Here is a 27,709-nt window from a genome sequence, read left to right as displayed (position 1 = left end):
GCATTAGCCAAAACTACCGCCCTGGAATTATTGCTCCGTCTGAGGGTTGTCCTTGACGTTTCACCCCGGAGGTTCACCCGATCGGCATGAAGCAGATGCGGACGCTACGCTGTTGCTTCGTCCTACTCCTTGGGTTCGGGCTCGATTTGGCTCTCTGGTTGTGATTTGATGGTCCAACCATTAAGATGGCCAGTGCCAGCCGTCAGATAGGTGGCAAATGACAGCCAGGCGAGGTATGGCACCATCAGGTACGCAGCTGTCTTATCGACCTTGTTCCAGACATAAGCCATATAGCCCACCGCGCCAGTCAATGTCACAATATCAAGCATGGCCTCGATAGGTCTGCCCAAGCCGAAGAACAACGGCATCCACACGAGGTTCAACCCTAGTTGTATCGTGTAGAGTGTTGCGCCTCTTCTCGTATGCTCGACGGTCTGGGGATTCATGCTTGCCATGCCAATTGTCCAGACTCTATGTGCCGCGTATCCCATCAACAGATAGAGAGTGGACCATGCTGGCGCGAACACCCAAGGTGGTGGTCTGAAGGGCGGTTGTTTCAAGGCCAAGTATTGCTCTTGTGTGCTTCTAAACGTCCCTCGTTCTTTGGCAGCTGGGTCTGAGAGTTTCTTTGGCGCGAATTTCCCAGGCTGCGACACTAATCCTGAACCAAGGCCCAGTCCGAGAGGAAGGAGAACGGAGATTGGCGCGTTGGAGAAGATGGAAGCAGGCAACGTCAGGCCTGGAACGTAAGCCATCGCGAGACCTGGTCAGACTCCGGTCGGTGGATCGCGCAAGCTGGAGGGATTTTCGATCTTCTCCTGAGAGCCTCGCTGTTCAAGGACAGGAATGCGCCTATATAGGTCGATCAGAACTGTCGGAAGATTATCGGGAGACAGGAACAGTCGGGATCAGATGAGCTGCGCAGACGGATGTCCATCAGGTGATACTGTATCTCGGTCGCTTGGTCCCTGGGATGCAGCTGCAGGATGACGCACATCCGAGGCCGTGGCACAGCCTCGTTTTCTCAGCCTCATGTGCTCTATCCTCTTGCACGACGTTAAGAATCTAGCGCTCGAAATATCAAATGTCTTGAAGACACTTTCCCAGCTCGATGATGAAGAAATATTCTTGAAGTTTCAGGACGGTCTATCGCTCAATGTCTCCTATGCCCATGCCCCGACCGCACTCATCAAAAGGCCCCCAAGTGTTACTGCTATACAAGCCTCAAGTCTACGTCTGCCTTTCAAGCTTTCATAGCTCTTCTCACTAAGGAAATCTTCGGCAATTAGCTGCACCAAGCCTGCAAAAAGCAGGAGTCCGCTGCTGATTGCATTCGTAATGCCGACCATTAACAGCCCAACTTTGCTTGCCGGATCGTACAGCGAGTGCAGGAAAATCCCCAAGGCCTGACCCGCCGGCGTGGTTACGCCGTAGGCCAGGCACATCAGCCATGGCTTGGGTGAGCCTGCGTCGAAAAGCACAGGAATCAAGGCCGCTATGCGCGAGCCCAATGCAAAACCCTCAAAGGTTTGATGAAAGCAGATTGCAATCAGCAAGACAACGAATTGCGTACCCTGCGCAACGGAGACGGCCATACCAATGAAGATACTGTGGAAAATGATCCCGGCTTCCAGGAGGAGGCATTGAAGAAAGAGACGCCGTGGGTTCTGCTCATCCCGATCGGAAGAGTGGTGGTGAGTGTCGTTCTCGTGCTGGGAGATCTTGCGCCTATGCGGATTGCTCAAGGTTGCAGATTCGTCGGCCACAGGATCAAGATCGTCGAGGTCAAGGTCCGACTCGCTGTCGGTAGATTTACGAGGTTTGGGGGACGTGTCCCTGTAAGTGGTTGTCGGGGCCTGTAGGCTGTTCAGGGGAACATGCCCGTTTGTATGACTTGAGGACCCTATTCGACTGTGTCGTGTCTCTGGTACTCTTTCCCACTCATTGGAATGGCTGTGGCCGGCACCTTGGCTCGCGAACCACATTTCTATCCCTACCACCATGAATACCGAAAGCATCGCGATCAACCCCGGCATTTGGGGATATGTGTGTATCCAGAAGTCGGGCAGGCATGGGTCCGTCATGGATATAAAGGCGGTGGGGAGCAGATGTATGAATGCGGTCGCGATCAGCACCCCAGTGCCGAAGTGTCGAGAGAGGAAGAGAAAGCGATGCGGGATCGGGAGCTCAGGAAAGCGGCGCGCAATGACGGGAAAGGAGCAAGCTATAAAGCCATCAATAAAGACTCGTTCAAGTGTCGCATTTGGCGTACCCAAGGTGCTCAGCGCAAGTATAAGGAAGAGCGCAAAGACGTGAACTCCTGTATTGTAGGCGCCATTCTTTCCCTCTGTGCCGCATGCTGGCTTCGCCGGAGCATCTTGTCGTCGCTCGAGTTCGGCTTGGAGAACATCGAAGGGGAATCGGCTTAAGAGTAGTCCACGGTCATCTGTTCATAACAGATCAGTTTGCTGGACTGGGTGAAGATACGCGGGCACAGTAGAGACAGATCTCAACGGACCTCGAGTGGGGAGTCCAGGGGACTCTGGATGCATTACTCGTGCGCTTTGCCTTTTCAATGGACGAGCTGTCCATCAACAAGGCGCGAAAGACTCTCGTCAAGTCAGCACACGGGGCATGGGAATGGCCATCCTTCTCTTCCACAACAAACGTAAGTCATCCGGAACAAATCGAAAGTGGTCGCGGCGCTGACAGGGGTGTGCTGAATGAGCGTGGACCACGTGGAGCCGAGCCAGTGTGCCGAGCCTCCGGAGTATGCCGTTTGTTGGCTCGAATTTTGAACTTTTGCTCATCTTCCTGGGAATGCCTGGCTGCCACCCCCATAGCATAGAGACGTCTCACGAGCTCTTTACACGTACTCACACAGCCTCATCCGGAACTGACTGTCAGTGAGCCATATCTATATGCAAAGGCAATCTTTCGAACAGAGATGTGTGACTAGCCGCTGAACTAATTGAATGTGCATTGCAGCACTCTCAGTCTTGCTCTGAACGTCCATCAAAGCCCTTTAATCTTGCTTGTCAACTGTTAAGATACGAGATCCAAATTAACGACGACCTTCCAACATTCTTGTTGATCTAGCAGTGATTAGCGCATAGAACAAGACATGCTGCGCGGATAAGCACTCACGAGGTATTGACACCCATCTCTGAGTACCTCGAGCCCAAGTATAGAGTCGCCGACAATTGACCTCAGCTGACGACCTTCAATCATCATACTCGCTCCTCGAATTGCGCTCTGCTATTGACCACCACACCCTCCGGATTGCACATTGTTTGTGGGGCTTGCCAGTTGGTGGCTTGCGGATTCTGGTCGACACAAACATGAATCCAATCAGGTGGATATCTTTCCCGACGTTGACGGGCTTGATACTCTCGCCAATGGAATGTGGACCACCAACGATGCCTTGAAAGAGACACGGTGCGTTAGAATCGCCTATGTGCCGATCTTTTCTATTGTTTGCGTGATCCAGTCATCGACAAACCGGTGAATCTCCTCGTTGTTCTTCTCGATTGCCAAAAGATGGCCGTTGCCGCGAATGCCTTTGTCTGCAAGGTATACATGCTCCACCGGCACACCGGCATCCTGCAAGAACAGCACTGTGAGATGATCGTATGTCGCATGGTATGAGGCTTCTGCGGTCACCACCAATGTAGGCACACCAGCTAGGTTAGGTAGCCTAGGTGCTGGCACCTTTAGCCTCGCACCATCGAAGAGACCGTCCTCTCCGATCTTGTTTGAGCCCTGCGTAAACTCTAGTCGGCTCACACCGCTCGGCAATGGGGGTTCGTAGGTCAATGGAGTTGAAGTTATGCCATACGGGCGCACGAAAGTGCCGGCTTTTGTCCCTTGCGTTCGGACGTAGAATCGGGGTAAGCCGGGGTAGGTGAAAGGAGGCCCATTTGGCTCCAGGGCCACGATACCACGCACCATCTCTGGACATTCATCTGCAATGTGCCAGCCAATAGGGCCAGACTGGGAGTGCGTGACCAGGAAGGCTGGCCCTGTGCGAGCAAAAAGGTCTTTTGCAAGAGGACGAAAAGCCCTTTCCACATCCTTGTACTTCGCCAGATGTCCGACTTGGCTTGCATAAAAGGCGTCGAAGATGGCATCGCCTTTCTTTCCCGAGCCCGGCCACTGCGTAAGCAGGTTTGCCTGGGGAAATGACTCGTGCGGCGGCGAGGTGAAGCATTCTTCCAGCTCCTCTACCGTGTAGTGGGTGAGTATTCCCAAGTCGTCGGCATGGTACCGAGATCTGCCAACGCCGGGCTGGTCGACAACGTAGCATTCCCACCCCTTTTGTGCCTGCAGCAAGGCCAAGCCCGGTCGGCCATCAGGTGTGGCTTCCCAGTGAGTGCCTGTTTGCGCTGCTCCGTGGATATAGATGATTGCAGGGCGGTTGTCCACCTGCCTGCCATATCGACGCACGCAAATTTGGCCGGTCATGTGTGTCCCCCGATCATCTTGTATGTACTTACCGCCGACATAGAAAACGTCACACATGTTGCTGAGCTGTGCGCTTGGTTCCATGGCTGACGGCATTTGAGGAGAAGGGAGAAATCCAGTTTTGCTTTGAGGGTGTTCAACTTTGATCATTTCCCAGCCGGCGACTTTCCGGCGCGTAGAGAACATTCACTTAGCTCACGCCCCAGGGCCATCCCCTGGCATCATGCAGTAATGTAGGAGGGATTACTCTGAGATATATACTGCTAGAGCGCCAACCGGACGTCTCAACCTCACTGTCCTCGAGAATGTGCTATCCTCAGGGCGCAGCGCTTTAAAACGCGCATCACGCAGTTTCATTTGCGCCCTTAACCACCTTCGCCTTACAAAGCCGGTTACGTAGGCCACGATCCTCCCTTCTATATTCGCTTCCAGTGATGGAGCATAAGGCATGGCTTTCTGGCCCTCCTCACGCACTCAAGAAGATTACGTCTTTGCGTGAATTAGTCCACATCTTGCCTCTACCACGTTGCTGAAAATGGGTCTCGTCCACGTCGGAAAGATCACCAAAAACCGCAACCCAATAAATGCAGCCCTCGAAGCCACCAAATTCGTCAATATGAGTCGCTGCATGGTTGATCGTGTCGTGTTGTTCCGAGGACACTCCGGAATCGACGGGTCTGATGGCATGCCACCATAGATCACACCTAGGGACATTGTCCTTGCTTGCACTGGGACCGACCACTCTCGAGAATACACCAGGGCCTCGGGTGCCAGAGCAGGTAGATATAGTCTGCGGGTCTTGTCAACATATTTCTGCACGAGCTGTGCAATCAATGATCCTGGCTACATCTTGATATCACACTGTGCCAGCATTATAGCTCTCGCAATCTTGGAGTGAACCTATCTCCGCTTTCTGCACTGTACGGATCCGTCTGATCTTCGCAAGCGCCAGAAGCCGGTCCCGCGATGGTCGATAGTGGACAGGTTGAGGTTGCGGCTGCGGTCGTAATGCTCGTGGTGGTCGAGGTACTGGTAGTCATCGAAACGCTGCTCGTGGTTGGTAGTGGTCGTTGCAGAGCTGTAATTGTCAATGTACTCCTGGTTGTGAGACTGGGAGGAGTAGATATTGACGAGGACAAGCTTGTCTCCATGGACTGCTGGAGCTTGAAATTGTACTTTTCGAAGGGCTCCTGCTTTTAGGCAAAGACGCAGTGAGCCTTGCGGATGTTAGTTATAACAGAAGTGCTCGTTGTTTTGGAGGTCTGTGGCCAGGGGTATCTGAAATAACCCCCACTCTGCCGTTCTGACGGGTATGGGGGATCGTGGCAGGTAGGACAGCAAAGTGCTCAGCGTAAATGCAATCTGGTAGATTCGAATGGTGGAGGGATACCTGTGGTCAGTGGTGCAATTGCATGTCAAGGCCTGGGCCCTGCATAACAACTTGCAGATGCTGCGGACTGCAGACCTATGATTGGCAAAGCGATGGTCTTTGGCGACGACGAAACAAGGCGGGAGCTGGGAACATATAGGGTCGCAATCCCGCTCTCATTCCTGCTTCCGCAATGAACACACACCTTAGGATCAAGCAAATCTACGTGAGCAGAATGTCGTACACAAAGGGGACCTGCAAGTCACTTCAAGCTTACTTCAACCTGGCGACTGACTGACTGTATTCTAGGGGACACTGCGGAGCAGATTCGGGACCACAAACTCGCCTGTTCAGTAATCAACTTACACGGTACCGAAGATTGTGTATTTGACCAAGCCAATCTGGATTTCCTCAAGCGCTTCACGGACGACATCTCCGTTGCAAACCGCGACCGAATCCTCGGTGAGAACGGCTGGATCGATGCACCTGGTGAACGACCCGGCATGGCGGTAGCCAGGAAGAGTGGTAGTCTGTCGGGACTCCTCATCGCGAGGTATGGCACGGATGATCCCGCTTTGGATGAAAGGGATTGGGAGCTGCTCAAGGAGTGGAATGATAAGGGCATGCCCAAGGACCAACATGTTCGGCGATGAGGCGGAAGTGAAAAGGGTAGGAGGGATACTTCAGCGCTCCGGCCAGCCTGTTATTGCTATTCACATGATGTACCAGTCCCAACGAATGGTCTTGATCTCGTCCTGATAATTTTGCTGTTTCTGTTATTATCCTGTACTCAGACTACTTGTCCTGTACTCCGCACACAGTACTCTCGCGACTCTGTAAACACTGATACCGGCCAAGTATACGGTTTCTGCCAAGTTCTGCCTTGTCCGGCCGAGTTGCCCAGTCACAACCACCAATCAGGCGCTCTACCTGAAGATGCGCTGCGCTTCGCCGAGCGCCTCAGCATCGTTGCGCGAGGGTTTCACGCCGCGGTTCTGAATCCTCCAACTGCTCATTTCCATCCATCAACACTGTTGCTCCGTTGCGATATCAGTGTGCAACCAGCTGTCTTGCTTCGAATATTGTAAGCTCACTACCATACCTCTGCTCCTCGTCATCCTGCCACCACCATTCAGCGGGCGCTCACTTCAACCTCTCATTCCCCGGTCCGGTCAGACCAGTCTACACTGTTACTATTTGTTGGCTGCATTCTACTCTACTTTCAAATAGGCGGCATCTATGCCTGCGATACTTCTTCTGTCTTTGACCATGAATCTTCATTATTCTTCGAAGCTGCCCCTCGGTTCATCCCGATTTCACGCATGTCTAACCTCTGCCATGTTTATTCTTAGCTATCCTACCTCGACGTGTCAACGGTCCGAAAGCGATAACACCTGAATTTGAGGTTACTTCGCCCCCTGCTAGGTCGCAAATCCGCAAATGACATAACGCGTCATTGGGCGTGGACACGGTCACTTGGCGGCTTTGAGACATCAAGATCAATCTCGAGACGGCTCTTGAGAGTGCGCTCTCAACATGAATCCATACGAGGCCTATGGGTCGCCCACAAACGACAGATCGCCTCCAAGATACCGTGGACGCGATGAGTCCTATGACCGCGACCGCAACGATTCGTACAGACGGAGATCTCCTGGTAAGCCCACACAAAGCCATGTGGCTACCGTGACTGATGACTGACATTTTGGAACCTAGTCAATGACAGACGTCGGCCTGCTCCTCGCAATCGCTCCCGTTCACCGGTAGCCATCGACCGATACCAACCAGACCGAGATCGAGACCGCGAACGGGACCGAACCACAAGGGATGACTACTACGATGGTCCTAGACCAGCTGCGAGGGATATCAGAGACACAAGAGATGCGAGAGATCCCAGAGACGGACGGGATGCAAGAGACATACGGGACCCAAGAGAACGAGACGACCGCAGAAGAGCACCATCTCCTACCGCCGCCAACATTGATCGCTACGTTCCAGGCCAAGAGCCGGATAAGCAAGCTGTCAAGGTTAATCCACTGGCAAACCCCCTTGCTTTGGACACGCAAGCTGGCTTTAGCTTCTTCGCCGATTGGTGGAGGTTCGAACAGCAAGTTAAAGAAGAAAAAGAGCGAGCCAAGCTTGGTGGAAGACGACCGTCGGACCGCGTTAAAGGCGAACGGGAAGCGAAGGAGGACCGTGATAAGGAGCGTGCACAAATCCAGCAGGCTTACAACCAGTACAAGCAAGAATTTCAAGTGAAGATGGCAAGACAATTTGTCCAGCTGCACAAGGGCGAGGAATGGTTCAAAGAGCGATACCTTCCGGAAATCCGCGATCCTATTCGAAAGCGTCTCATGGAATCCCGAAAAGCCGATTTCGACCAATGGGTCAAAGACATCGAGGCAGGCGTATTCGACGAATTCACACTTGAGGGGATTTACAAGAATGATAGCGATGGTGCTGGTGGCATGGTGGAGAAAGAAGAGGGCGAAGCCGTTGGCGGCGCTGAAGTGCTCGGGGTTCTTGACCTTGTGCCTGCCAAAGGTGGCGACCTGCGAGACGAATCCGCCCAACAACCTGCCCTGCTTATCAAGACCCTTGCACCAAACGTCGGCAGGGATCGCATTGAGGAGTTCTGTAAAGAACACCTTGGTGAAGAGGCTGGTGGCTTTAAAGGTCTTTCGCTTAGTGACCCGAACCCGGCCAAGAAATTCCACCGCATTGGCTGGATCATGTTGAATCCTGCTCCTGAGGAGGATGGCGACGCCATGCAAGATGTCGAACGGGGCGATGGCCGTGATGAGGACGGTGAAGTAGGCAAAGAGGAGCCTTCGACCGACAAAATCAGTCCTGTTCAGAAAGCTCTCGATCTCATAAATGGCAAGACTATCACCGATGCCGTCAGAGGCGATTTCACCTGCCACGTCGGTATTCACAATGCGCCTAGTGCGCCTCGAAAGAAGGCTCTCTGGGATCTCTTCTCTGCGCCAGAGCGGGTCGAGCGGGACTACGAACTCGCGAGGCGACTGGTCACCAAGCTCGATGCTGAACTTGGGAATGACGAGACGTCAGGAGGTCTCACTCAGATCGATGCTCGAGTGGAACAAATGAGAAACCAGGGTCTTCTGCAGCCTCCACCCAAACCCAAGAAGCCAACTTTCGAAGACAACGACGACGAGATCAAGTTCGAAGAGGAAGGTGAAGAAGGCGAGGAAGACGAAGATGACCAGGATGATGAAGAGTTGCTTGTCATCAAGAAGAAGCTTGATCTTATGGTTGAGTATCTCCGCCGCGTCTACAGCTTCTGTCTATTCTGCGTGTTCGAATCGGATTCCGTCCACGAGTTGGTGCGCAAGTGTCCTGGTGGACATCTTCGGAGGCCGAGGGCTGGCTTGAGCACGGCGGCCAAGGCGGCAGCCAGGGCCAGCGCGCTTGGTGAACCATTTCCAGGCAAAAAGAAAGAAAACGGTGCAGAAGACGAAGCACTCAGCCCTGTCCAGGAGAAGCGACCTCAAAAGTACAACAAGAATGACCAACAACTTGTTCGAGCGTTCAATTGGGTCAAGACTTTCGAAGAGAAGATCCTGCAGATTCTCGAGCCTGAGTATGTGGACTTGAAGAAGATTGGAGGCAAGCCAGTTGAAGAAGCGTTAGATGAAGAGCTTGCCAAGTACGTCAAGCAGGAAGATGAAGCCAAGTATCGATGCAAGGTGCCCGAGTGTACCAAATTGTTCAAGGCCGATCACTTCTGGCGGAAGCATGTGGAAAAGAGACACGACGAGTGGTTTATGGCTCTCAAAAAAGATGTGAGTACCGACCAGCCTTGCCCTGTACTGATGCTGACCCTCCGTAGCTGCAACTCGTCAACACATATGTTCTCGATCCGTCTCATATCGCACCGTCACGATCAGATGCAAACTCGAATGGCCATTTCCCTCTCCCTCAGAACCACCACTTGAACAATGGCACTCCCCGCGGATTCAGCCTTCAGGGTATGGGCATGAACACCATGAGCTTTGGTCAGAATGCTATGATGAACATGGGCACTATGATGTCACCTCTCGTAGCTGGTGTCAACTTTAATCCAGATGGTATGAACGGCAATGGTGCCCACACTGGCGGACCTATCCGTCGTGGCGGTGGCAGATACGGCCATCGACCTGGACCCTATGACCGGAATCAGCGAGGCAGCCAACGTGGGTACAACAATATGGGCGGGATGATCCGAGGCCTCGTGCCTGGTATGACACCAGGATTCATCGCTCAAGGTGGTGGTGGTGGAGGTGGGAAGTGGGGTGACGGTGCCGGTGGTGGGATGAACGCCATGGGACCCAGAGAGGCCACCCAAGGACGGAGTATCAAGAGCTATGAGGATCTGGATGCTCAGCCTAGCGGTGGAAGTAGTGCTGGTGCAGCAGCCGCAGCTCAAGCTGGAGGGGGTGCGGAGCTCGACTACTAGACTCTATGTGGTGGGCAAGGAAGTGAGCCTTTGCTACGTGGCATGTGTTTGCCCTGGGCAGGAGAAGGAAGAAAAGGAGAATTACACATCTTAGACTGGACATCTCTTACCAGAAACTCCTCCCACAGGTGAGTGAGATGGGTGGCTGCGGTCGTCGACCAGCGTCAACTTCTCAGGAGGTTTGCTACAACAGATACCTTTATCCACTTGTGTTTTAACTGGTGCAATTACCAACCAAGGGAATGGAGTCAACAGGTGCTTCAAGTCCGCGGCAATGGCCAACAAAATGCGAACGAAACATTGAAATCAACGCGTACAAACGCGAAGCTGTGCAGTTGCTACTCTTGTCGGTCCGTTCCAATCATTTTGACGGTAGCAGGCTGTTTCCGATTCCCCGTCAGAGAAGTCCAAGCGCCGGCGTACCTCTATCCATGCTACGAATAGACATAACAGTGCGTGACGTGCTTCGAGGGTCAAACGTTCATCCAGAGAAACTCAGACCGATAATCTACGACGACTGCTATCCTCCTTCACGTGTCAGAATCTATGCCCTGTTCCTCAGCACTCTCTTTCCAGCTGCTGGCTCTGCAACCACGACCTTCTTATTTGCTGTCCGGGTAGTGCCTGCATTTCTCTTGAGCGCGGTCTTCGCGACCGATGCCGCCCGTGCCACACCTCCCTTCTTCTTCTTCTCCGCCGGACTCACTGGTTCGGCTGCGATCTTGGCAGTCTTCGACACAGCAGTAGCGGTGCGGCCACCACGCTTAGGCTTCACGACGGTGGTCCCGCTCGATGCAGCAGAAACATCGGTCGAGTTGCTGTGCGTGCTTGCTTGTGAGAACGTGCGTTGCGGAGATGCTGGAACGCTTGGCTTTGGTTTGGGTGGAGGAAGCATTTGGCCCTTCGCCACTGCTGTGCTTGTCTCTTTCTTCTCCTTGGACGCTGTTCGCGTGAGTTTCGCAGCCGTGGCTGTTCCGCCGCGTTTGGCTTGTTCGTACATCCCGTGCATGCTGGCTGAGATGGCGGAGGTCGCGGCAGTAGCGGCTGATTTGAAAGGGGAAGTTGACCTCACTGGAGACATTGCCGTGGTTGGTCGTGCAATCATGCTTTTAGCTGGCGAGGTGGGGAGGTAGAGGTCTTTAATAGGTGAGCGTGGGAGTGTGCGGGAGTTGTGGGAACGAGGAGACAGGACTGAGGTGGTTGGGTGTTTGGCTGTGCGCGAAGTGGTGCGGGTTGCCTGGGCGGTTGTTGCTTTGGGACGCTTATTGTTCTTGACCACAGGGAGAGTGTCGGGGTGTCTTTCGTTCTCTTTGTCCGAAGCGATTTGGATCTCGGAACTCGGGCGCTTCTTGCCTCGAGTAGGAGCTTGTTGAACTTGTTGAGCTTGTTGCCGAGCCGAAGACTGTAGCTTGGTCGAGGCATGTTCCTGCGGGAGAGGAGGCAGCGGTTTGCGTTTGGGCGTAGGGACCTCGACTGATATTGTTTGCTTAGGCGGCGATGCCCGAGGAGCGTCCTTGACCGGGCGCGCAGGTTGGTGTTGTTCCATGAGTTCCCTCATGGTCATCTTTCGCATAGTGAGAGGAATCCGATTGACGCGTCTTTCGATTCGAGCTCTAAGGTCGGCGCATTGGAGAGCATATCCTGCTCGAAGTTGTCGTGCTCGTTCAGTAACTGGGGACATGTCAGCTGTGATGCAACTTCTGAAGGGCATAGTCATACTCTCAAGCTGGAGGTTGTCCATCAGTGCTTGCTTCTGCTGCAGTGTGATTCTCATCTTCTTGAGCGGCGGGCTACCCGTTGGCGTGACGGCGCCGGCAGGTTGGTCTTCAATCTCCTCAATGTCCTCCGATTTCCTCTTGCGCGTCATGGTTGATGCCATACTGTTTACCGATGGACAGTGTGCCCTGGGCTTCCCAACCTGATCTCGAATAGTGCTGGATGTCCAGTTCGAGAGTCGTGGATGGCGAGGTGATGATGCTTCGTCCATGTAAACAAATGACGCCCTAATGTCTTGGCGGGGACCCGCTGAGACTGGCACGCCCCCCGACGCGTGAGGCGCCCCCTCGCGCCCTTCTTCGTGGAGCGCCGTCAGTCACTGTCAAACCCCTTCCAGTCGGTTAACAAGCGAGACTGGCCATATCTTTCAGCACTCTCTTGCTGTCAGACGTTCATCATCAGGCACCTATCCCCTTTTTTCAACTACTCTGACACAAGGCTGTATGCGTTCTGCTGACAACGTCCAGCCTGGTAACATCGTTGATCTCGACTATGCATGCTGAAAATACGCTGAAACCATCCAGCCACTGCTTTTGGGAACAGCGTGGCCAATCCACGCATGTGCGCCTTTCGACTAGGCCGTGTACTGCCCAAGAAGCAGTAAGGTGATCGGGCGCGATCTACACAGTAGGTCAAGTGAAATGACGCCAGATCACAGACCCTGGCGAGTACCGACGGTGGGAGCTTGGCCTTCTATGCGTATCCGTTGTGGGTTTGTCATATCAGATTTTGAAGGTGAAAGTCCATGCGCAAGTATATGTACTGTAACCTTCTCCCAGTGCATCAACTTCCCCACGAATGCCATCAAATGCTAGCTTGAATTCTGACCATTCGAAATGTCCTCGATTGCCTCCACTGTATCGACTCTTTCGAAGCGCGCGCAAGAGTGCGCTGTGCCATCGGAGTCCCCTCTCTGGGGCATCTACGCAGACCAGTGGCACCCAGAATCCAATCCAAATGGATATATCAATGTCGGCGTTGCAGAGAACACTTTAATGCACAGCGAGCTGGAGTGCTATATTCGGAACAGCTCTAATATCCCATCGAAAGCCTTCACGTATGGAGATGGGCCACTGGGTTCCAACAGGTTGAGGAACGCTGTTGTGAGATTCCTCAACCGTCGGTTACAGCCAGTTGTGCCTCTAGAGATGCGGCATGTCATTGTGACGAATGGCGTCTCTCACTCCATTGAGCATACATCTTGGGCATTCTGTAACCCTGGGGATGGATACCTCCTCGGCCGACCATACTACCGCGCCTTCATTCCAGACATCGCACTTCGTCCTGGCGTGGAAGTCCTCACAGTCGACTTCGGAACCATAGACCCCATGAGTGTGGAAGCAGTTGCCGAGTACGAAAAGGCGCTCCTTGCTGCCAAATACCGGGGCGTTCACGCAAAAGCTCTCATGCTATGTTCGCCGCACAACCCACTGGGAAGATGTTACTCTCGGGACGCTCTCATTGCCTACATGCGGCTGTGCGAGAAATATCAGATTCACCTAGTCTGCGACGAGATATACGCCTTCACGACTTGGCACAACCGTCACGACTCCTCCCCTCCTGCGGTTGGGGTTACCTCCGTTTTGTCAATCGCCACGGAAGGCATCATCAATCCATCTCTCGTCCACGTGCTCTGGGGTATGAGCAAGGACTTTGGGGCCAACGGCTTGAGGGTGGGATATATCATCTCGCAACATAACGAAGCGCTTCACAGGGCGCTTCTGGAAGTCGAGATCTACTCCTACGCGTCGTCCGCCGCTGAGCACGTGGCCGCAAACATGCTCGAAAATGATGCTTGGGTTGACGACTTCATCCAGGAGAATCAGAAACGGCTGACTGATTCGTTCAGTTTCGTGGTAGACTTCCTCAACAAGCATAAAATACCCTATGCGCCAGGTGCAAATGCTGCGTTCTTCATATGGCTTGATCTTGGAAAGGCGTATCTTGACCGGCACCTCGAACGTGGCAGCGAAGTCACCGACGCAATGGCCGACGAGATCATGCAATCGCTCGTGAGCAGTAAAGTGTTTCTGGGAAGTGGGTCATACTTTGGTGCAGAGACGCCGGGCTTGTTTCGTATTGTGTTCACCCATCCAAGACCTTACATGGAGGAGGCCCTGAGAAGAGTAGCCAGGGCAATAGGGGAGGGCACTGAAGCCCGATATCAACCTACGTTACCGCTACGTGGTGGCGCTAAGCTAGGAGGCCAGGTAGATTGTCAGGGATAACGACCTCAATGCGAACCTGTGACTGCTCATGGATACAAGCTTGCCAGCCATAATACCATCTATTCACAGCTGACACATCCAGTAAGGCTCTGTTGGGGTCCACCCAACGCCGCCGTCATATCAATCGCACCTTGTCGAAGTTCAATGCTCCACGACGCAGCTTCCACGCCCACAGCCCGACAAACAGCAGCACATTAAAGAAGCTGAATACAAGGCTGCCCCCGAAGACGAATGCGTGATAGCTCCAGGCATCACTGGCGTTCAGATTTGCCACCTGGCATACAATTGCCCACGGCAGAACGTACAAGACGTTGGATACCAGTGACTGATACAGATACCACCTTGGCACCGTCGGCAACAGGACTGTCGCAAGCTCGGTACTCAGTGCATAGAAAATGTAGCACCAATCTATAGTGCGCCACATATAGGCGGTGATCGATGCCACAGTGTCTGAGCCCGAGAGGTAATGTGCGAACGGTTTGCAGCCGAAAATTGAGAGGAAGATACACAGAGGAACCTCGATCGTGAGCACGACGACCGCGGAGATCAGAGCAGGGGTTGCCATGCCTACAAACGAGGTGTCAGTCAAGCCCAACCAAAATATACACTGAAAGCCTCGTACCTCTGATCTGCTTCCAGCCGGCTTTGGCCTTTTGTAAGTCGACGCCGACTGCCTTCCGCCATTCACCCCATCTGTGCCCGGTAAAGGCATTTGAAGTAGCCTCCAGCGTCTGGACCGGGACCATTACGAGGCCCCACCGGATTGTGTTGAAAACTCCCCATGCCGTTGCATAGTCAGAGCCCATAGACACAATGTTGCTGACGAGCCAGAGGTAGAAGGTATTCCGGACGGCCGACTCTGCGAATGTAAGGAAGCCTGGTCTGAGAAGCACCCCAAACGCCCTAAGGCTGGGACGCGGCATTTTCTCAATGAGGCCATGCTTGCTCTGGAGTCTCCAAACTATCAAGATGAAGTACGCCAACCCGGCAAAGGCGGCTGCGAAGTCACATCCGAGGCGGATGCCTGCCTGGGTGTTCACCGAGGGCGTGAATGATCCCACGTGGAACTTTGAAATGATCAGCAAGTCCAGGATTATGTTGATGGCGAAGCGTGTCGCCGCGATGAGAAAGGGCACGTCCGGATGGTCCAGGGCTCTGGTGGCATTGCTGACGGCAGTCTCTAACGCGGCGCTAAAGACAGAAAACGAACTGATGCGGACGTAGGTCAAGCTTGCGGCGCGGACTTGCTCGGGTACGAAACCGGCGGCGAACTGTTTGGCTGCGCCTAGAATGATGACACTGACCAGCAGACCCATTATGCTCTGGAAGACGATCAACGTCTGCGTAAGGCTGATCCGGGACGATAGCGAGCGCGACGCCTTGTCCCCAATGATCACCCACGCGGCTCGAGGGAGGCCTTCGTTGATGACTTCAGCCACGACGCCAATGTACGTGTATGAGTCCACGGTAGCGACCATGGAAGCGTCGATGTTGGCAACCCATAGCTTGGAGAGAGTGCCGTACAACGCGGGAAGGACAAAACCGACAAAATTGTACGCGACAGCGCCGGAGAACCTGAGAACGAAAATGAGCTCATAGAATTCCTTGACGCACGGGACCGGAGAATCTAACTAACTTATCTCGACTCCATATGCTACCAGCGTGGGTGGTATCTTCTCTCTCGCTGAGACCATCAGCACGGGGATCGGGATCTGTAACTTCGACGACGTCCTTTGACGGCAGCATTGTGTATCGGTAGGCGGTTCGCACGAGTCTTCGGAACAGATTTCGGGGATACATCTCCTGCTAAATATCCCCGCATGCCGCGGAATTTTTAGCATAGCTTCATGTCCTTTGTTCTGGTCACTGAAGCGGAAAGACCGCCAAGGTCACACAGCAGTAGCGGAAATGCAGAGAAGGAGTTGCAAGCAAATCATCAGTGGTAGCGATGCGAACTTCACCCACGCAAGCGGCCTGAAACGACCACATACCCCTCCCTAGGGTGGGGTGTAGGACTCTTCCTGTCGACAAGGGCACAGAGTAACATGTGAATCAGTCTACGGAATCGCATTGGTTACAGTATGAGCACTGATTGCCGAGACAACGAAGGATGGACTTGTACGGAGTAGATCCTGAAGGAAGAAAACGGCACCATTTTACACAATACTCAGCCCAAGCAGATACGGCGCAGCAAGTTGGCGAAATGGGCAGCGTTGGTCAACTCTCTTGGTGACTCCTTCGCTCCCCTACTGCCGCGATAGAGGCGAAATATTGCCACCAGCGGAACTAGGCGGCAGCGGGCAAACGGAGGCAGTTGCTTCCGCTTCCAAAATGCGCCGCGAGTCGTCCCGGGGCACATCCGAAAGGCCCCCTCGGAAGAGGACGCGAAGTGGAGAACAGGCGATGGCAGATGCTTCGGTGCAATGATGTACAAACCCAACCGCGACGTTCGCGAGTTAGATTCTGCTCCATTCTATTCGGATATCTGTCTCGCTAGAGCCTGACAGCCTCGCGGAAGCTTTTCGGCTTGCTCGAATCTATTTCTATGTTGTCTCTTCTGTATGTAGGTCCTTTTGTTGTCACCTAAGTTGCAGGCATCGCAACTCTCGTGAAGACCAAATCTTGGTGGAGTACCATGTCTGCAGAATCGAAGGGTGAGAGCGTCTCGATGGCGCAAGATTCAACGGCAGCAGCAGCTTCACGGCACGCGTCGACCGATGTGCCCAGAAACTTCGAAGTAGCCATCATTGGTGGTGGGATTGCTGGCCTGACCCTCGCCATCGCATTATACCACCGCGGCATCGCGCTGAAAGTCTACGAACAGGCGCCTCAGTTCGGCGAGATCGGCGCGGGCGTTTCGTTCTCCCCCAACGCCGTGCAGGCCATGAAGGTCTGCCACCAGGGTGTCTACGAGGCGTTTGAGAAAGTCTGCACCCGCAACGTCTGGCCCGAGAAGCAGAAGGTGTGGTTCGATTACCTCGACGGGTATGTGGGGCCGAAGCCTGGTCAAGAGAGGCAGGACATTGCATTCACGATTCGAAACTCCTTGGGACAGAATGGAGTGCATCGTGCGGCATATTTGGACGAGATCGTCAAGCTGCTGCCGCGCGAGATTGCGCGGTTCGGCAAGAAACTTGTTGATATTGAGGAGAAAAAGGACAGCGGGAGGCTGTCGATGAAGTTCGAAGATGGCACCACGGCTGAAGCGGATGCGGTGATCGGATGCGATGGTATCAAGTCAAAAGTTAGACAGATCATCGTTGGAAAGGACCATCCTAGTGCCAAACCCAGTTATACGCACAAGTATGCTTACCGAGGGCTTGCGCCGATGGAAGAAGCGATCAGGGCTGTCGGCGAAGAGCTGGCAGTCAACTCTTGCATGCACGTAAGTCTTTCCAGCTGCTGTGGCTGGGAGTAAGGTGACGTTCGGCACTTGCTGACATGCCGCAACACACAGATGGGCCCGGATGGCCATGTCCTGACCTTTCCTGTCAACCACGGCAAGACGCTGAATATTGTGGCCTTCAGAACTAGTCCCGAAGACTGGCCAGACTTCAGTCGGCTGACCAGGCCAGCAAAACGAGAAGATGCATTGAGGGACTTTGCAGGGTACGGCTCAAATGTGATGAAACTGCTGAACCTAACGAAGCCGGATCTGGACGTGGTAAGTCACCTTGAGAAGTTTCACATGAATGCAGACAATTGCTGATCAACCACGAAGTGGGCAATTTTCGACATGGGCGACAATCCGGTTCCTACCTTCCATACAGGGCGGATATGTATATGTGGAGATGCAGCGCACGCGACTTCTCCGCACCATGGCGCAGGAGCCGGGTTCTGCATTGAGGATTCGGCTGTTCTTGCCTCACTCCTCGCCTACAAGCAGGTCCAATCACCCTCGGATCTCGAAGCTGTATTCGCAACGTTCAATGACCGACGAAAGGAGCGCGGGCAGTGGCTTGTGCAGAGCAGCAGGTGGATCGGTGACTGCTATGAGTGGCGTGCCGAAGGCATAGGCAAGGACTTTGAGAAAATCGAGAGGGAGATCAATGAGAGAAACGGCCAAATCGCCGAGGTGGATGTAGAAAAATGGTGCAGGGAAGCCATAAAAGACCTTGCAAGTAGGCTGAAGCGATGATGGTTTGGCTATTGGATGAGGCTGTCTGACAGACTTCAGTCTTTGGTCGTGCTTAGTCGACCTTGAACAACGTCACAGATCCACATGGCTCCAGGCTTGTCTGCCACGACTTCATGACGACCTATTTCTTGCCCGGGATCTTATGAGCATCGAATGTTGTATAGCCGCCGTTGCCCAACCCGCAATTGCCTCCCGCAGTAATTGATCCAGCGAGCTGATTGCCCGCAACCCCTGGTGTATTGGCTGCGAATTTGTCGAACTCGACCCTGTCTTTGCCTGTATATTTCTTGATGTCCTCGTCGGTGATCTTGGAGGAGCCGTCAGGATTGCGGCCGTTTTTGAAGTTCTTGAATGCTTTGTATTTATCGCCGAGGAAGCCCATGTTTGTGTCGGGCCTGAAGCGAGGCACTTGCAATTGTCGTTGCGGGGAGATTGAGAGTTCAGTCGACGCCGAGATGATGAAAGCTTATCCTTTCCACAAAGTGCTCCAGAGATTAAAGCTGAGAGATGGGGCCTCACCTGGTGCCTGTATATACCATCCTCTGTAATGGGTCGACTGCGACCCGATCAAAGCCACCCCGCGTCACACATGACTATATGGCAAGGCGTTGCTAAAAATAACAGCGCGCCGGCTCGGCAGACAACATGGGCTCTTGGACAAGTCTTTCGCCTTCGCCTAACCCATCGATCCTGAACGTGGTTCTCCGTGCGGAGCATCAATCGAAGCGAGCTAGAGCTAGCTCTCTGAAATGCGAATACGACCTTTGCAAAATCCCAGCAAAGGTGCTTGGTCGTCGTTCTCACCGTGGCTACCGCTGCAAGCGAACCCTTAGCTACTATCGCAACCGCTTTCGTCGAACCACGAGACGGGGCTGGTGGCAAAGATCCCCGAGTGTTTGCATGACGGGCAAGGGAAGAGTTTTGTCGGAATTGGGAAAGCTTGAGTGGTAAAAAATGGGAGGAAGATTAAGAAAATACGGAGTACAGTTCATCTGGAAAAGGGGCTCGGCAGACTTTCCTTGCGGCTGTGCTGCCTGAATGCCCCGCGAGGCTCACGGGAGGCACGCGAGGCTGAACTTCCTCTTTCTTTCCCATCAACAGCAGGAAGCCAACCGTGCGATCCTTTATCTTTGTCTAAAGTGATGCGGCGGGCCACTAATTGCCCACCCCCTCTGTGCGATGGCAATTCAGCGCGCTCATCCCCGTTGTCCTCGCCTCCACTGACCCAATCCGCCACCAGAGAAGCTTCAGCCTCGCAAGAGGGAAAGCAATTTCGACCAACCAGAGAACTTCCATTTGAAGTCGCCCAGCATGTTCAGACGTATCTCGAAGAAGGACTCTTTACCCAAGCATTCGATACGTTACTCTCAGTCACGGGCAATAACGCATTCTCCGTTAGTGCTTCGGCGCCCGTGACAATCCCGCCCGTCTCGCACCTCGCGTTGGCGGCCACGCTTACAGTCCATCCAAGCACGACAACAAGGACAAACGATCGGGAAAAGTGGAACCAAGCAAACGCTGCTCTACGATTGCTCAAACTAATTCACTCCCTTGTCGGGCCCGTTAATGCCAACTTCGCCGCGGCATTCACCTTTCACAAATTTGACCTTCGGTTTTCGCGACGGACTGATAATCGAGCGAGCGACGATGACGAGGAAGGTGAAAGTGAGGATGCTTTTCGTGATGACAATCTAAACACGACTTATGCCCGCTCGCACAGCCTCTGGACCCGGGCCGAGGATTTCTGGCGACTGGTAGGCTGGGCATTCAATTGTGCGTGTTTACCAGGGATGTATGGCTCACGATGGACTCACTACCGTCTTCTACTTGAGTTTCTGGTCAGCATGATTGAGACGGACTGGCGTATCCGGACTATCGGAGAGAATCCCTCGCCGGATGAGTCCTTGCTATGGCAGTACATTGAACTGGCGTCAAGCGGACACGCACGGCAGAGAAGAATCATCCGCGCAATATTCGCCGACGGAAGTGCACGCTCACTCGCCGAGTTCCGAGAGATATTCGCCCACGAGCTGAAAGAGCCAAAGCAGGAAGACGGCACGGCCAAGAAGCTTGAAAAGCAGGAACATGTCAATATCGATCAAGATTTCTACGGCGACTACCTTGGTCAAGAGGATGATGATGTCTCCGACGGGGCTGCAAATGATGGTGATGCTATAAGCGTGGGGGGCGGACGACGTTCGAAGCGGCTAAGGACAGGAACAAGACCGAGGACACCTTCAGCAAAGAGACTAACGCCACGAAGCAGCAACGGCAGCCTGAGAAGTTCCTACACCGATGCCGAAGGAGATACATCTACTCCCTCAGCACCAACTCTTGGTGACTCATCCTCCATTTCCCTCCGTCTCCGCCTGTTGCGTCTCCTGACGTGGGTTTCCGCGCACGATACGCTAACATCCACATCCCCGACCACTTTCCCGGACCTGGAAGAACTATTTATCCTCTTCGTGGAATTCATACGGCCTTTGTCCTTGCCAGTCTTCGCCCAAATAGTCCTCCCCTCCCCGTCGAATCCCTTCGATGCCACGACGTTGACGAGCTTGTGCGAGTCCATCCTCCAGCGCATGTTGGAACATTCCGCCCCGAGCAGACGGAGCATGGTGCTCCTCTCCCAAAGCAAACTCGAGGAAGAGTATCTCCGCTTTGCGGCGAGCAAGAACAGCGCCGACGCGAACGCACGGGTTTCCATCTTGCTGGAGTCACTGGCTCGCACGCTCGCAGGTGTGGGTGCGTTGAAGAAGACCCCTCTCTTATTGGCCGTTGTGGCCGAGGGAGTAGAGCGGAGGGTGAATAACGTTGCTGTTCGAGTGGGAAAGAAAGGGGTCAAGACGGAGAAGGGGAAGAGACAAAGCGAAGAGGCTTTGGCATGGGAGTGGCTTGTAGAGAGTGGTGAGAGGATATCGAAGATCGTGGACGGCTTGGATGGGCAGGCAGACACGAGGAGGGTCAAGGGCGCTGTCTCTAAAACAGCAGAGGCATTAGATGAACATGAACACACGATACACGTCAGTCGGTAACGAACGCTTGCTCGCTCGTTCTGTGGAAGCCTTGCATGACCGTGGCACTCAGTAGATCTTTCAAAGCGTTCATTATGTTTTATAGATGTCCTGTTGGAAGCCAGGCTGACGGCTTGTAACGGACAACCAAGTCGAATAGCTCGCTGCGTCCCGTCCTTCCGATAGACATCGCGCTCACTGATGCCTCCATTCAACGCTTGCTCGGGATATCATGTTTCCTGAAGCCTTCCAGAATCAATCGCACATAGATCCTCGCCCACGCAGGCACGCCTCCGGGACACGAAAATCTAAGGCGGAGGCCGCGGTCCGATGATCTGTCGTCTGGCACCTCCAACCCCGAGCCCTGGACCGCCTCGATTCTGACTATCTCCACCCAGATACCCGTACTGATGAACATCCCAAGTCTGACCCGGCGCACTTCCTTCTCGGACGTCCCGTGCGCGCGAGGCCGTATCCTGCTGTGACTCTTCCCACTCTCGCTGCCGCTCTCGCTCGCGTTCCATTTCTCTTTCAAGAAGCGATTTGGAGGCCCAACCGCCAGCTTTGGTGCGTTGCTGAGACTGTATCCGGCGCCGGTCTTCGAGGTCGATTTCAGTCGTGGTAGAGAAGTCTTGTGGGCGGTGAGAGCTGACGTTGGGTGCAGACGGAGCAGCGTTCGTCGCGAGGTACCGATCTGTTCGATTCGTGCCGGCTTGATATGCTGCTGGGTCGGGCAGAGGACGAGACGATGGAGGAGCGTCGGGCCGTGGTGGCTTCGGTGGGGCTTGATCTTGGTTCTTCTGCCATTCCCGCTTCAAGTAGTCTCGCTCAGAAGCCGACCAGTCGTCTTGATGACTGGTCTGTCCGGGTTGAGGTCTGCTTGGTGATGCAGGAGCAGGAGGATCTAACTCGGAGTCTGAAGGCTGAGGTGGTCCTGGCCGAGTCGATTGAGATTGTCTTTGTTGCGCCCTCATCTCTTCCAGCTGGCGCTCTAGTTCTGCAATGCGCTGGGTCTCAGCCGTCTGCTGCTGCACGATGGGTTTGGTGAGTGGGGGTGCATCTGCAGTAGTCCTGGTCCGGTCGGTTTGATACTGGCTGAGGAACTGCCCATTGAGACGGGCATCGCTATCAGTCCGTTGCCGGCCTCTGGCTTGCGCCATGCGGGCCTCGCGCTCAGCCGCATCTTGAGCTTCACGGTCGCGCTCACGTTCATACTGCAGTTCCTTCCTACGCTGTTCTTCACGTCGCACTCGTTCTTCCGCCTGAAGACGCTGCCATTCCGCAGCTCGTTGTTCAGCGGCTTCTTGCTCTCTTGCCCGTTGCGTTTCCCATCTGTGCTCCTCTTCTAACTTGGCCTGTTGTTCTTCTGCCTCGCGCTGCGCACGCTGTCGCCTTTCCTGTTCCTCCTGTTCCTCCTGTTCTTGCCGCTTGCGCTCCGCCTCTACTCTGAGACGTTTCTCTTTCTCGGCAAGACTGGGGACGTTGGGCGCAGCGGACGTGATTTGCCGTCTGGCACCGAACGCAACGCCCTGGTTGCCCTGGCTTGCGCCACCCATATAGCCGTATTGATGGATGTTCCATGCTGGAGCTGTTTTGCCTTCATCGTCCCTGGAACTCCAGCTGCTGACCGGACCGCCGTACGCCAGACCCCCTCGGCTGAGGGTATTCTTGGACGGGCTTACACGGCCGGAGTAGGCGGCTTTGTTGAGAGGGTTAAAGGTGATAGATGGGCTATCAGGGGCCGCGTTGCTTGTACCTCGTGGTCTCGAGCTTGCTGTGGTGGTATAGGCTGGAGATCTTGGGCCACTGGAGCCTGTTCCTTGGGGGCTCATGGCAGATTTGCTCTTTGCTCCCAAGGTGGTGGGGAAGCTTGACGGGTTCAGTTGGTTTGCTCGCCGGCCGAACGCGGCGATGCATTGCAGGACCTGGGCAGGGTCTTTGGAGTCGTAGAGGTCGACGGTAAGAAATCGATCGTGGGATAGAAGGTTCAAGGGCGGCTTCTCGCAAGCAGTCAGGAAGTGCGAGATGTTCTCCATTTGTACGAAAGGCATGTTGGATTGCTTGTACCTGACACCCGATATGTTCGGTGCAACGGCCAAGTTGACGAGTCTGTAAGGAAGATACAGTCAGCACCTCACTACCATGTTCATGCGCATCACTTACTTGCAAAGAGCCACACCGTCTTTCAGCGCTTCCATCAAGTCACCCGGAGCCAGCCGTTCTCCGAGCGTGCTTTCGATCCAATTCCGCACCTCATTAGCGGCGCCTGGAGTGTAGCGCTCCAAGCGCAGTTTGCGCATGTCCTGGTCCAGACTCGTCACGGAAGCCATCGTTGCTGCTGCTGATGTCGCAAACGTAAATAGTGTGAGCTCTAGCGACGTCAATGGGAAGCGCCGTAGAGATTCAGTCAATGACTGCCGTCAGTAGCGAACAAGCCGACCACCGCGTGTATGCAGTAATGCGCGAAGACGATGGCCGTGTAGATTGTGGTGGGGATGAGACGGATGTGATGTGTGACCGGGGCCTCGCATGCAGGTTGACGTCGACCCCAAGAATTATGCAGCCTTCGTGCTTGTGCAATGATGATTTTGTGACTGGACCTACACCAACCTTCCAATCCTGCGGCTCGCGAAGCGTTCAACAAGATGGGGGCAATTCGAGATCTATGGCTGAGATGGAAGATGCTTCGTTTGCCCTGGAGAAAGAGATTCTTAGTCGGTACGTGCACTCGAACCGGATGGATATTGAGAATTGTATGCCAACTGACATTCCGACAGGGCAAGACCTCTACGGCAACACATTCTGGGAGTTCCGAGATCAAATCAATCCCGGTCGATGGCGGCGGATGGTCAAGGGCAGCCGTCGGGCTACTCTTTCTTCACTCTCAGACGTTCAGATCTCGCCTCAGTGGCACCAGTGGCTCCGCTACACTCGCTATGACGCTCCCACAATGCAAGAGCAGGCAGCGGATGTCCAGAGACAGGCCCAGCTCAAGATTGGGGCAAGGCTAGCCGATGAGAGATGGGCTGCAAGGGCCAAATACATTGAAAAGCCAAAGCCAGCGGCGACCGTCGCACTTGCTGGCGATCCGTTATTGGACAGGATTGACGCGCAAAATGATCCTACGCAGTCTCCGCAGGGAGAGAAGATGAAGAATCACATCGAAAGCAATGAAAACCAAATGAGAAAAGCAAAAGAGACGGCTACAAATCCTGGATCGACGTGGACGCCCGAGGCCTGGTCTCCTGGAGCCTCGAAAAGATGAGTCGAGACCTTCCACATGCGAGCCAACGGAGCTATCCGTGACCTGGCCAGGCTGCTACAGATCGGAGCGAACGGCTCTGGCGCTGAGAACGAATCGATTCCGCACCGGAGATTGTTGATTCGCTGCCTATGTTGTTACGCGTATCTCACAGCTCTACGCTGAGCGACATCACCACGGGCCCTTATACCCCTTCCACGAGTTAGCACTGGCCGATAGTCACGACCATACAATTATCCGCTCATCTATTGGAGCACATTTGAGGATCACGCGCTTGGACTGGTGAGGATGACTTTCCACTGGCAACCGGCACCACTCTGGTCACAAAGAACTTGTCTCGACAATCACAAAACCATGATGCGCTGTGTTCGGAAGGCAGAATGCAATCCCAACGATGAGACACCCTATGTGCCAGAGGCCGTCGCTCGGTGATCCGTAGCACGCGTCATTGCGGCAACCTCACTCGCGGAATGACTTGCTCCACCTCCTGGCGGAATTCCGTTCATTGATGTAACCCAATGGCTGGCGACTATACACCCAACCTGGTCGACAAACAAGCATTGAGCATGAGATATTGAGCCGTGTCTTGCGATTTCAGTGCTCGATAACAGCCATCAGGTTATTGCACATTGGTCCACGCTTCACACGTCCTCGGTCGTGTCGTGTTGGCAATTATACACGACGGAGACTGTCTCAAGTGCCAGTGCTGACACCAGAGGTTGAGCGAAGCACTCGGCAAAGCACTCGGCAAAGCCTCTTCCGGCAGAAATTCTAGAATAGTGGGTGTCCAAGCACATGATGGTTGACCGTCCGGGCTCATTAAAAAGACTCAGCGTCGAGGGGCGACTTCCTCCGGCAAGACAAGCACAGCTTATAACAATATTGGCAATAATCATCTGCTCTTATGGCCCCTTTGTGGCAAGTCTTGGATGACTGAGGACCTTTTGGCTTGGGTGTTTGTTGCACGCTATCGTGGTTCTTGCCTGATCTTGTGTTGGTTCTCTGTTTGACCAAACTTTATTTTGATGTGGTTGAGATGACAGTCGGATACATCTACGGACGGATACCCAGTCATCGACACTCGCAAACAATCCGTCGATAACTGGAACCCCAGAGCAACCGTCAACAGCAGCACAATTTTCTGGATACTGCGATGTCATAATAAGAAACTCGTTTCCTATTTCACGTTCGGTCTTCCCTGGTTGATCAGCCTGGTGATTGTACAGTCTTCATATTTGTGGACTGACGGCGTCCCTTCATTGACCTGAGAGTCTCTTCGCGTCGCGTTCGATGGCTCTTTATGTCCATCAATAAAGCCTGCCCTTTCACAAACATCTTCACATCCACCCAAGGCGTCTTCGCCTGCCCTGTCCAGCCCACCATCGCGACAACTCAACCGCGGCACTCATTATGGATCGATTTCCCTCAACGCCCTGTCTACCTCCGAGGCCTCCGCCTATGGGTATCCCGCCTGCAAACATGGATGGGGAGCCTGTTTTCATTGATTCCAAGCGGCTGAATGTTCTCTGTCTCGACTACCCGCCGTCAGATGTGAGCGGTTATTACTCAGACGGCATCGAATACTACTGTTGTTGCAACAAGAACTGTGACGCTGCTTGGGCCGTCCAGTGGACACCGCGCCCACGGAGAAAATTTGTGTCCGGGTCGGTGCCTTTGTGCACCTACAAAGCCTTTGCAGTTGCCAAGCTCTGTGCACCTTGCCAAATGACGATTAGGGAGGTAGACGAAGAGCGGAACAAACAATACGAGCAATACAAGGCAAAGCAGGAGCAAGAAGAGCCGAATAATGCCAATGGAAAGGAGGACGAAGAGGACTTAATCAAATTAATTTATAATGAAGCTGATCCTAAAGCCAGAGGTCAGGGCGGCTTCCCCAAGCAGGATGATAATTCCCTGGTCGACCATGGCCTTGTCGAGGCGTACCAGAAGTCTAGAGGGCGGCAAACGGTTCCGGCGGTGCTCCTCCCGCAAGATCCCCAGGCATGCGCCCTCTGTTGGAAAGTTCGCTGTCTGTGTACCTCGACTCCTCCCAAGCGTGTCATGGTTGCGAACGAGCAAGCAGAACTGCAGGCGAGAACTGCCTCTGCATCAGACAACGCAAATAAGAGAGACCACCAAGGACAGGAGATGGAGTGCATGGCTGAAAAGATGACGACCAAGTTGCGTAGCCTCCAACGACTTCTAGCAGTCGCTGACCCACTTGGCGCATTTGACGAAGTCAGCTCAAGTCCCCGACCGGAACCTATTGAGGATGCCCAAATGCTGGCAGCTAGAGATCCGTCATGGGATGTGGTGGTGGAGGAGGATGCAAATGAGGATTGGGCGATCATCAACCACTTCGGTTTTATTGCAATTGAGCACAGAGATGCACATGTTGACACGCCGACGGTTCGGCCATAGCTAGCTGATCTGCTGATCTGCTGATGGCAATGAGCTACGTCTACGCGCGCAGGTGGTTGTGGGTATTCTGGGGAGAAATGCTAGCCTCTGAAGGCTGCTCTCCTATGTCCTAGATGGGCAATCGTCACGGAGGCAGACGTTGAGGCATTGATAGCATTCGGTCATGGAGGGGGAACAAGGGGCTGAACTCTCAAGGCAAAGGCTGGATACGCGGATACCAACAGCATGTCATCCACCTGGGCCGACTGTTTCTCCCCTTTGCAATTCTTGTTACGCAGCGTGCACAGCGTTTTTGCACTGAGTCATACGCAGTATGTTCGACCTGATGTCAAAGGAAGCTCGTGACATTACGCTGCCGCCATGTAACTCTCCCCGACATAGAGTACAGCATCAAACTTGCGAGATGATCTAGTTGTTTCGTGGTGCTCATGGTTGCTCGTGGGTGCGGTGTTCGTTCTGACCGATGCATCTAGATTGCCACTTCTTATACCCTGAACAAATCCAAGCGCTATACATTTTCTCGTGGCCCCTGGCCACTTTTCGTTGCATGCACGAGTTCGAGTCCTCCGTAGAAAAGAACG

At 53.8% G+C, this 27,709-nt stretch overlaps 13 protein-coding genes across 13 annotated transcripts; 6 read left to right on the top strand and 7 right to left on the bottom strand.

The window, feature by feature from the left end:
• Positions 1 to 122: 122 nt before the first annotated feature.
• A1O7_06766 (uncharacterized protein) lies at positions 123 to 755 on the bottom strand (the record flags this gene model as incomplete). Its single annotated transcript, XM_007760767.1, has 1 exon — positions 123 to 755. One exon carries the CDS (start codon positions 753 to 755, stop codon positions 123 to 125), a length of 633 nt encoding a protein of 210 aa, XP_007758957.1.
• Positions 756 to 1,163: 408 nt separating this feature from the next.
• On the bottom strand, positions 1,164 to 2,036 carry A1O7_06765 (uncharacterized protein; the record flags this gene model as incomplete). The annotated part of the gene is made up of 1 exon (XM_007760766.1): positions 1,164 to 2,036. One exon carries the CDS (start codon positions 2,034 to 2,036, stop codon positions 1,164 to 1,166), a length of 873 nt encoding a protein of 290 aa, XP_007758956.1.
• Positions 2,037 to 3,453: 1,417 nt separating this feature from the next.
• Positions 3,454 to 4,521, bottom strand: A1O7_06764 (uncharacterized protein; the record flags this gene model as incomplete). Its single annotated transcript, XM_007760765.1, has 1 exon — positions 3,454 to 4,521. The coding sequence occupies one exon, from the start codon at positions 4,519 to 4,521 to the stop codon at positions 3,454 to 3,456; it is 1,068 nt and encodes a 355-aa protein (XP_007758955.1).
• A 1,674-nt stretch (positions 4,522 to 6,195) lies between these two features.
• Positions 6,196 to 6,474, bottom strand: A1O7_06763 (uncharacterized protein; the record flags this gene model as incomplete). Its single annotated transcript, XM_007760764.1, has 1 exon — positions 6,196 to 6,474. The coding sequence occupies one exon, from the start codon at positions 6,472 to 6,474 to the stop codon at positions 6,196 to 6,198; it is 279 nt and encodes a 92-aa protein (XP_007758954.1).
• An 895-nt stretch (positions 6,475 to 7,369) lies between these two features.
• On the top strand, positions 7,370 to 10,289 carry A1O7_06762 (uncharacterized protein; the record flags this gene model as incomplete). Its single annotated transcript, XM_007760763.1, has 3 exons — positions 7,370 to 7,487; positions 7,547 to 9,636; positions 9,684 to 10,289. 3 exons carry the CDS (start codon positions 7,370 to 7,372, stop codon positions 10,287 to 10,289), a joined length of 2,814 nt encoding a protein of 937 aa, XP_007758953.1.
• Positions 10,290 to 10,833: 544 nt separating this feature from the next.
• On the bottom strand, positions 10,834 to 12,156 carry A1O7_06761 (uncharacterized protein; the record flags this gene model as incomplete). The annotated part of the gene is made up of 2 exons (XM_007760762.1): positions 10,834 to 11,960; positions 12,009 to 12,156. The coding sequence occupies 2 exons, from the start codon at positions 12,154 to 12,156 to the stop codon at positions 10,834 to 10,836; spliced, it is 1,275 nt and encodes a 424-aa protein (XP_007758952.1).
• A 745-nt stretch (positions 12,157 to 12,901) lies between these two features.
• On the top strand, positions 12,902 to 14,293 carry A1O7_06760 (uncharacterized protein; the record flags this gene model as incomplete). The annotated part of the gene is made up of 1 exon (XM_007760761.1): positions 12,902 to 14,293. One exon carries the CDS (start codon positions 12,902 to 12,904, stop codon positions 14,291 to 14,293), a length of 1,392 nt encoding a protein of 463 aa, XP_007758951.1.
• A 115-nt stretch (positions 14,294 to 14,408) lies between these two features.
• On the bottom strand, positions 14,409 to 16,039 carry A1O7_06759 (uncharacterized protein; the record flags this gene model as incomplete). Its single annotated transcript, XM_007760760.1, has 3 exons — positions 14,409 to 14,860; positions 14,916 to 15,868; positions 15,930 to 16,039. The coding sequence occupies 3 exons, from the start codon at positions 16,037 to 16,039 to the stop codon at positions 14,409 to 14,411; spliced, it is 1,515 nt and encodes a 504-aa protein (XP_007758950.1).
• A 922-nt stretch (positions 16,040 to 16,961) lies between these two features.
• On the top strand, positions 16,962 to 18,431 carry A1O7_06758 (salicylate hydroxylase; the record flags this gene model as incomplete). Its single annotated transcript, XM_007760759.1, has 3 exons — positions 16,962 to 17,678; positions 17,751 to 17,957; positions 18,015 to 18,431. 3 exons carry the CDS (start codon positions 16,962 to 16,964, stop codon positions 18,429 to 18,431), a joined length of 1,341 nt encoding a protein of 446 aa, XP_007758949.1.
• Positions 18,432 to 19,573: 1,142 nt separating this feature from the next.
• Positions 19,574 to 21,466, top strand: A1O7_06757 (uncharacterized protein; the record flags this gene model as incomplete). Its single annotated transcript, XM_007760758.1, has 1 exon — positions 19,574 to 21,466. The coding sequence occupies one exon, from the start codon at positions 19,574 to 19,576 to the stop codon at positions 21,464 to 21,466; it is 1,893 nt and encodes a 630-aa protein (XP_007758948.1).
• Positions 21,467 to 21,753: 287 nt separating this feature from the next.
• A1O7_06756 (uncharacterized protein) lies at positions 21,754 to 23,775 on the bottom strand (the record flags this gene model as incomplete). The annotated part of the gene is made up of 2 exons (XM_007760757.1): positions 21,754 to 23,554; positions 23,609 to 23,775. 2 exons carry the CDS (start codon positions 23,773 to 23,775, stop codon positions 21,754 to 21,756), a joined length of 1,968 nt encoding a protein of 655 aa, XP_007758947.1.
• Positions 23,776 to 24,090: 315 nt separating this feature from the next.
• A1O7_06755 (uncharacterized protein) lies at positions 24,091 to 24,710 on the top strand (the record flags this gene model as incomplete). The annotated part of the gene is made up of 2 exons (XM_007760756.1): positions 24,091 to 24,163; positions 24,223 to 24,710. The coding sequence occupies 2 exons, from the start codon at positions 24,091 to 24,093 to the stop codon at positions 24,708 to 24,710; spliced, it is 561 nt and encodes a 186-aa protein (XP_007758946.1).
• A 1,476-nt stretch (positions 24,711 to 26,186) lies between these two features.
• Positions 26,187 to 27,128, top strand: A1O7_06754 (uncharacterized protein; the record flags this gene model as incomplete). The annotated part of the gene is made up of 1 exon (XM_007760755.1): positions 26,187 to 27,128. The coding sequence occupies one exon, from the start codon at positions 26,187 to 26,189 to the stop codon at positions 27,126 to 27,128; it is 942 nt and encodes a 313-aa protein (XP_007758945.1).
• Between the last annotated feature and the right edge of the window lie 581 nt (positions 27,129 to 27,709).

This window comes from Cladophialophora yegresii, assembly GCF_000585515.1.
Source record: "Cladophialophora yegresii CBS 114405 chromosome Unknown aczIN-supercont1.5, whole genome shotgun sequence".
NCBI classification, from domain to species: domain Eukaryota; kingdom Fungi; phylum Ascomycota; class Eurotiomycetes; order Chaetothyriales; family Herpotrichiellaceae; genus Cladophialophora; species Cladophialophora yegresii.
This window is presented reverse-complemented; position numbering and strand designations above follow the sequence as displayed.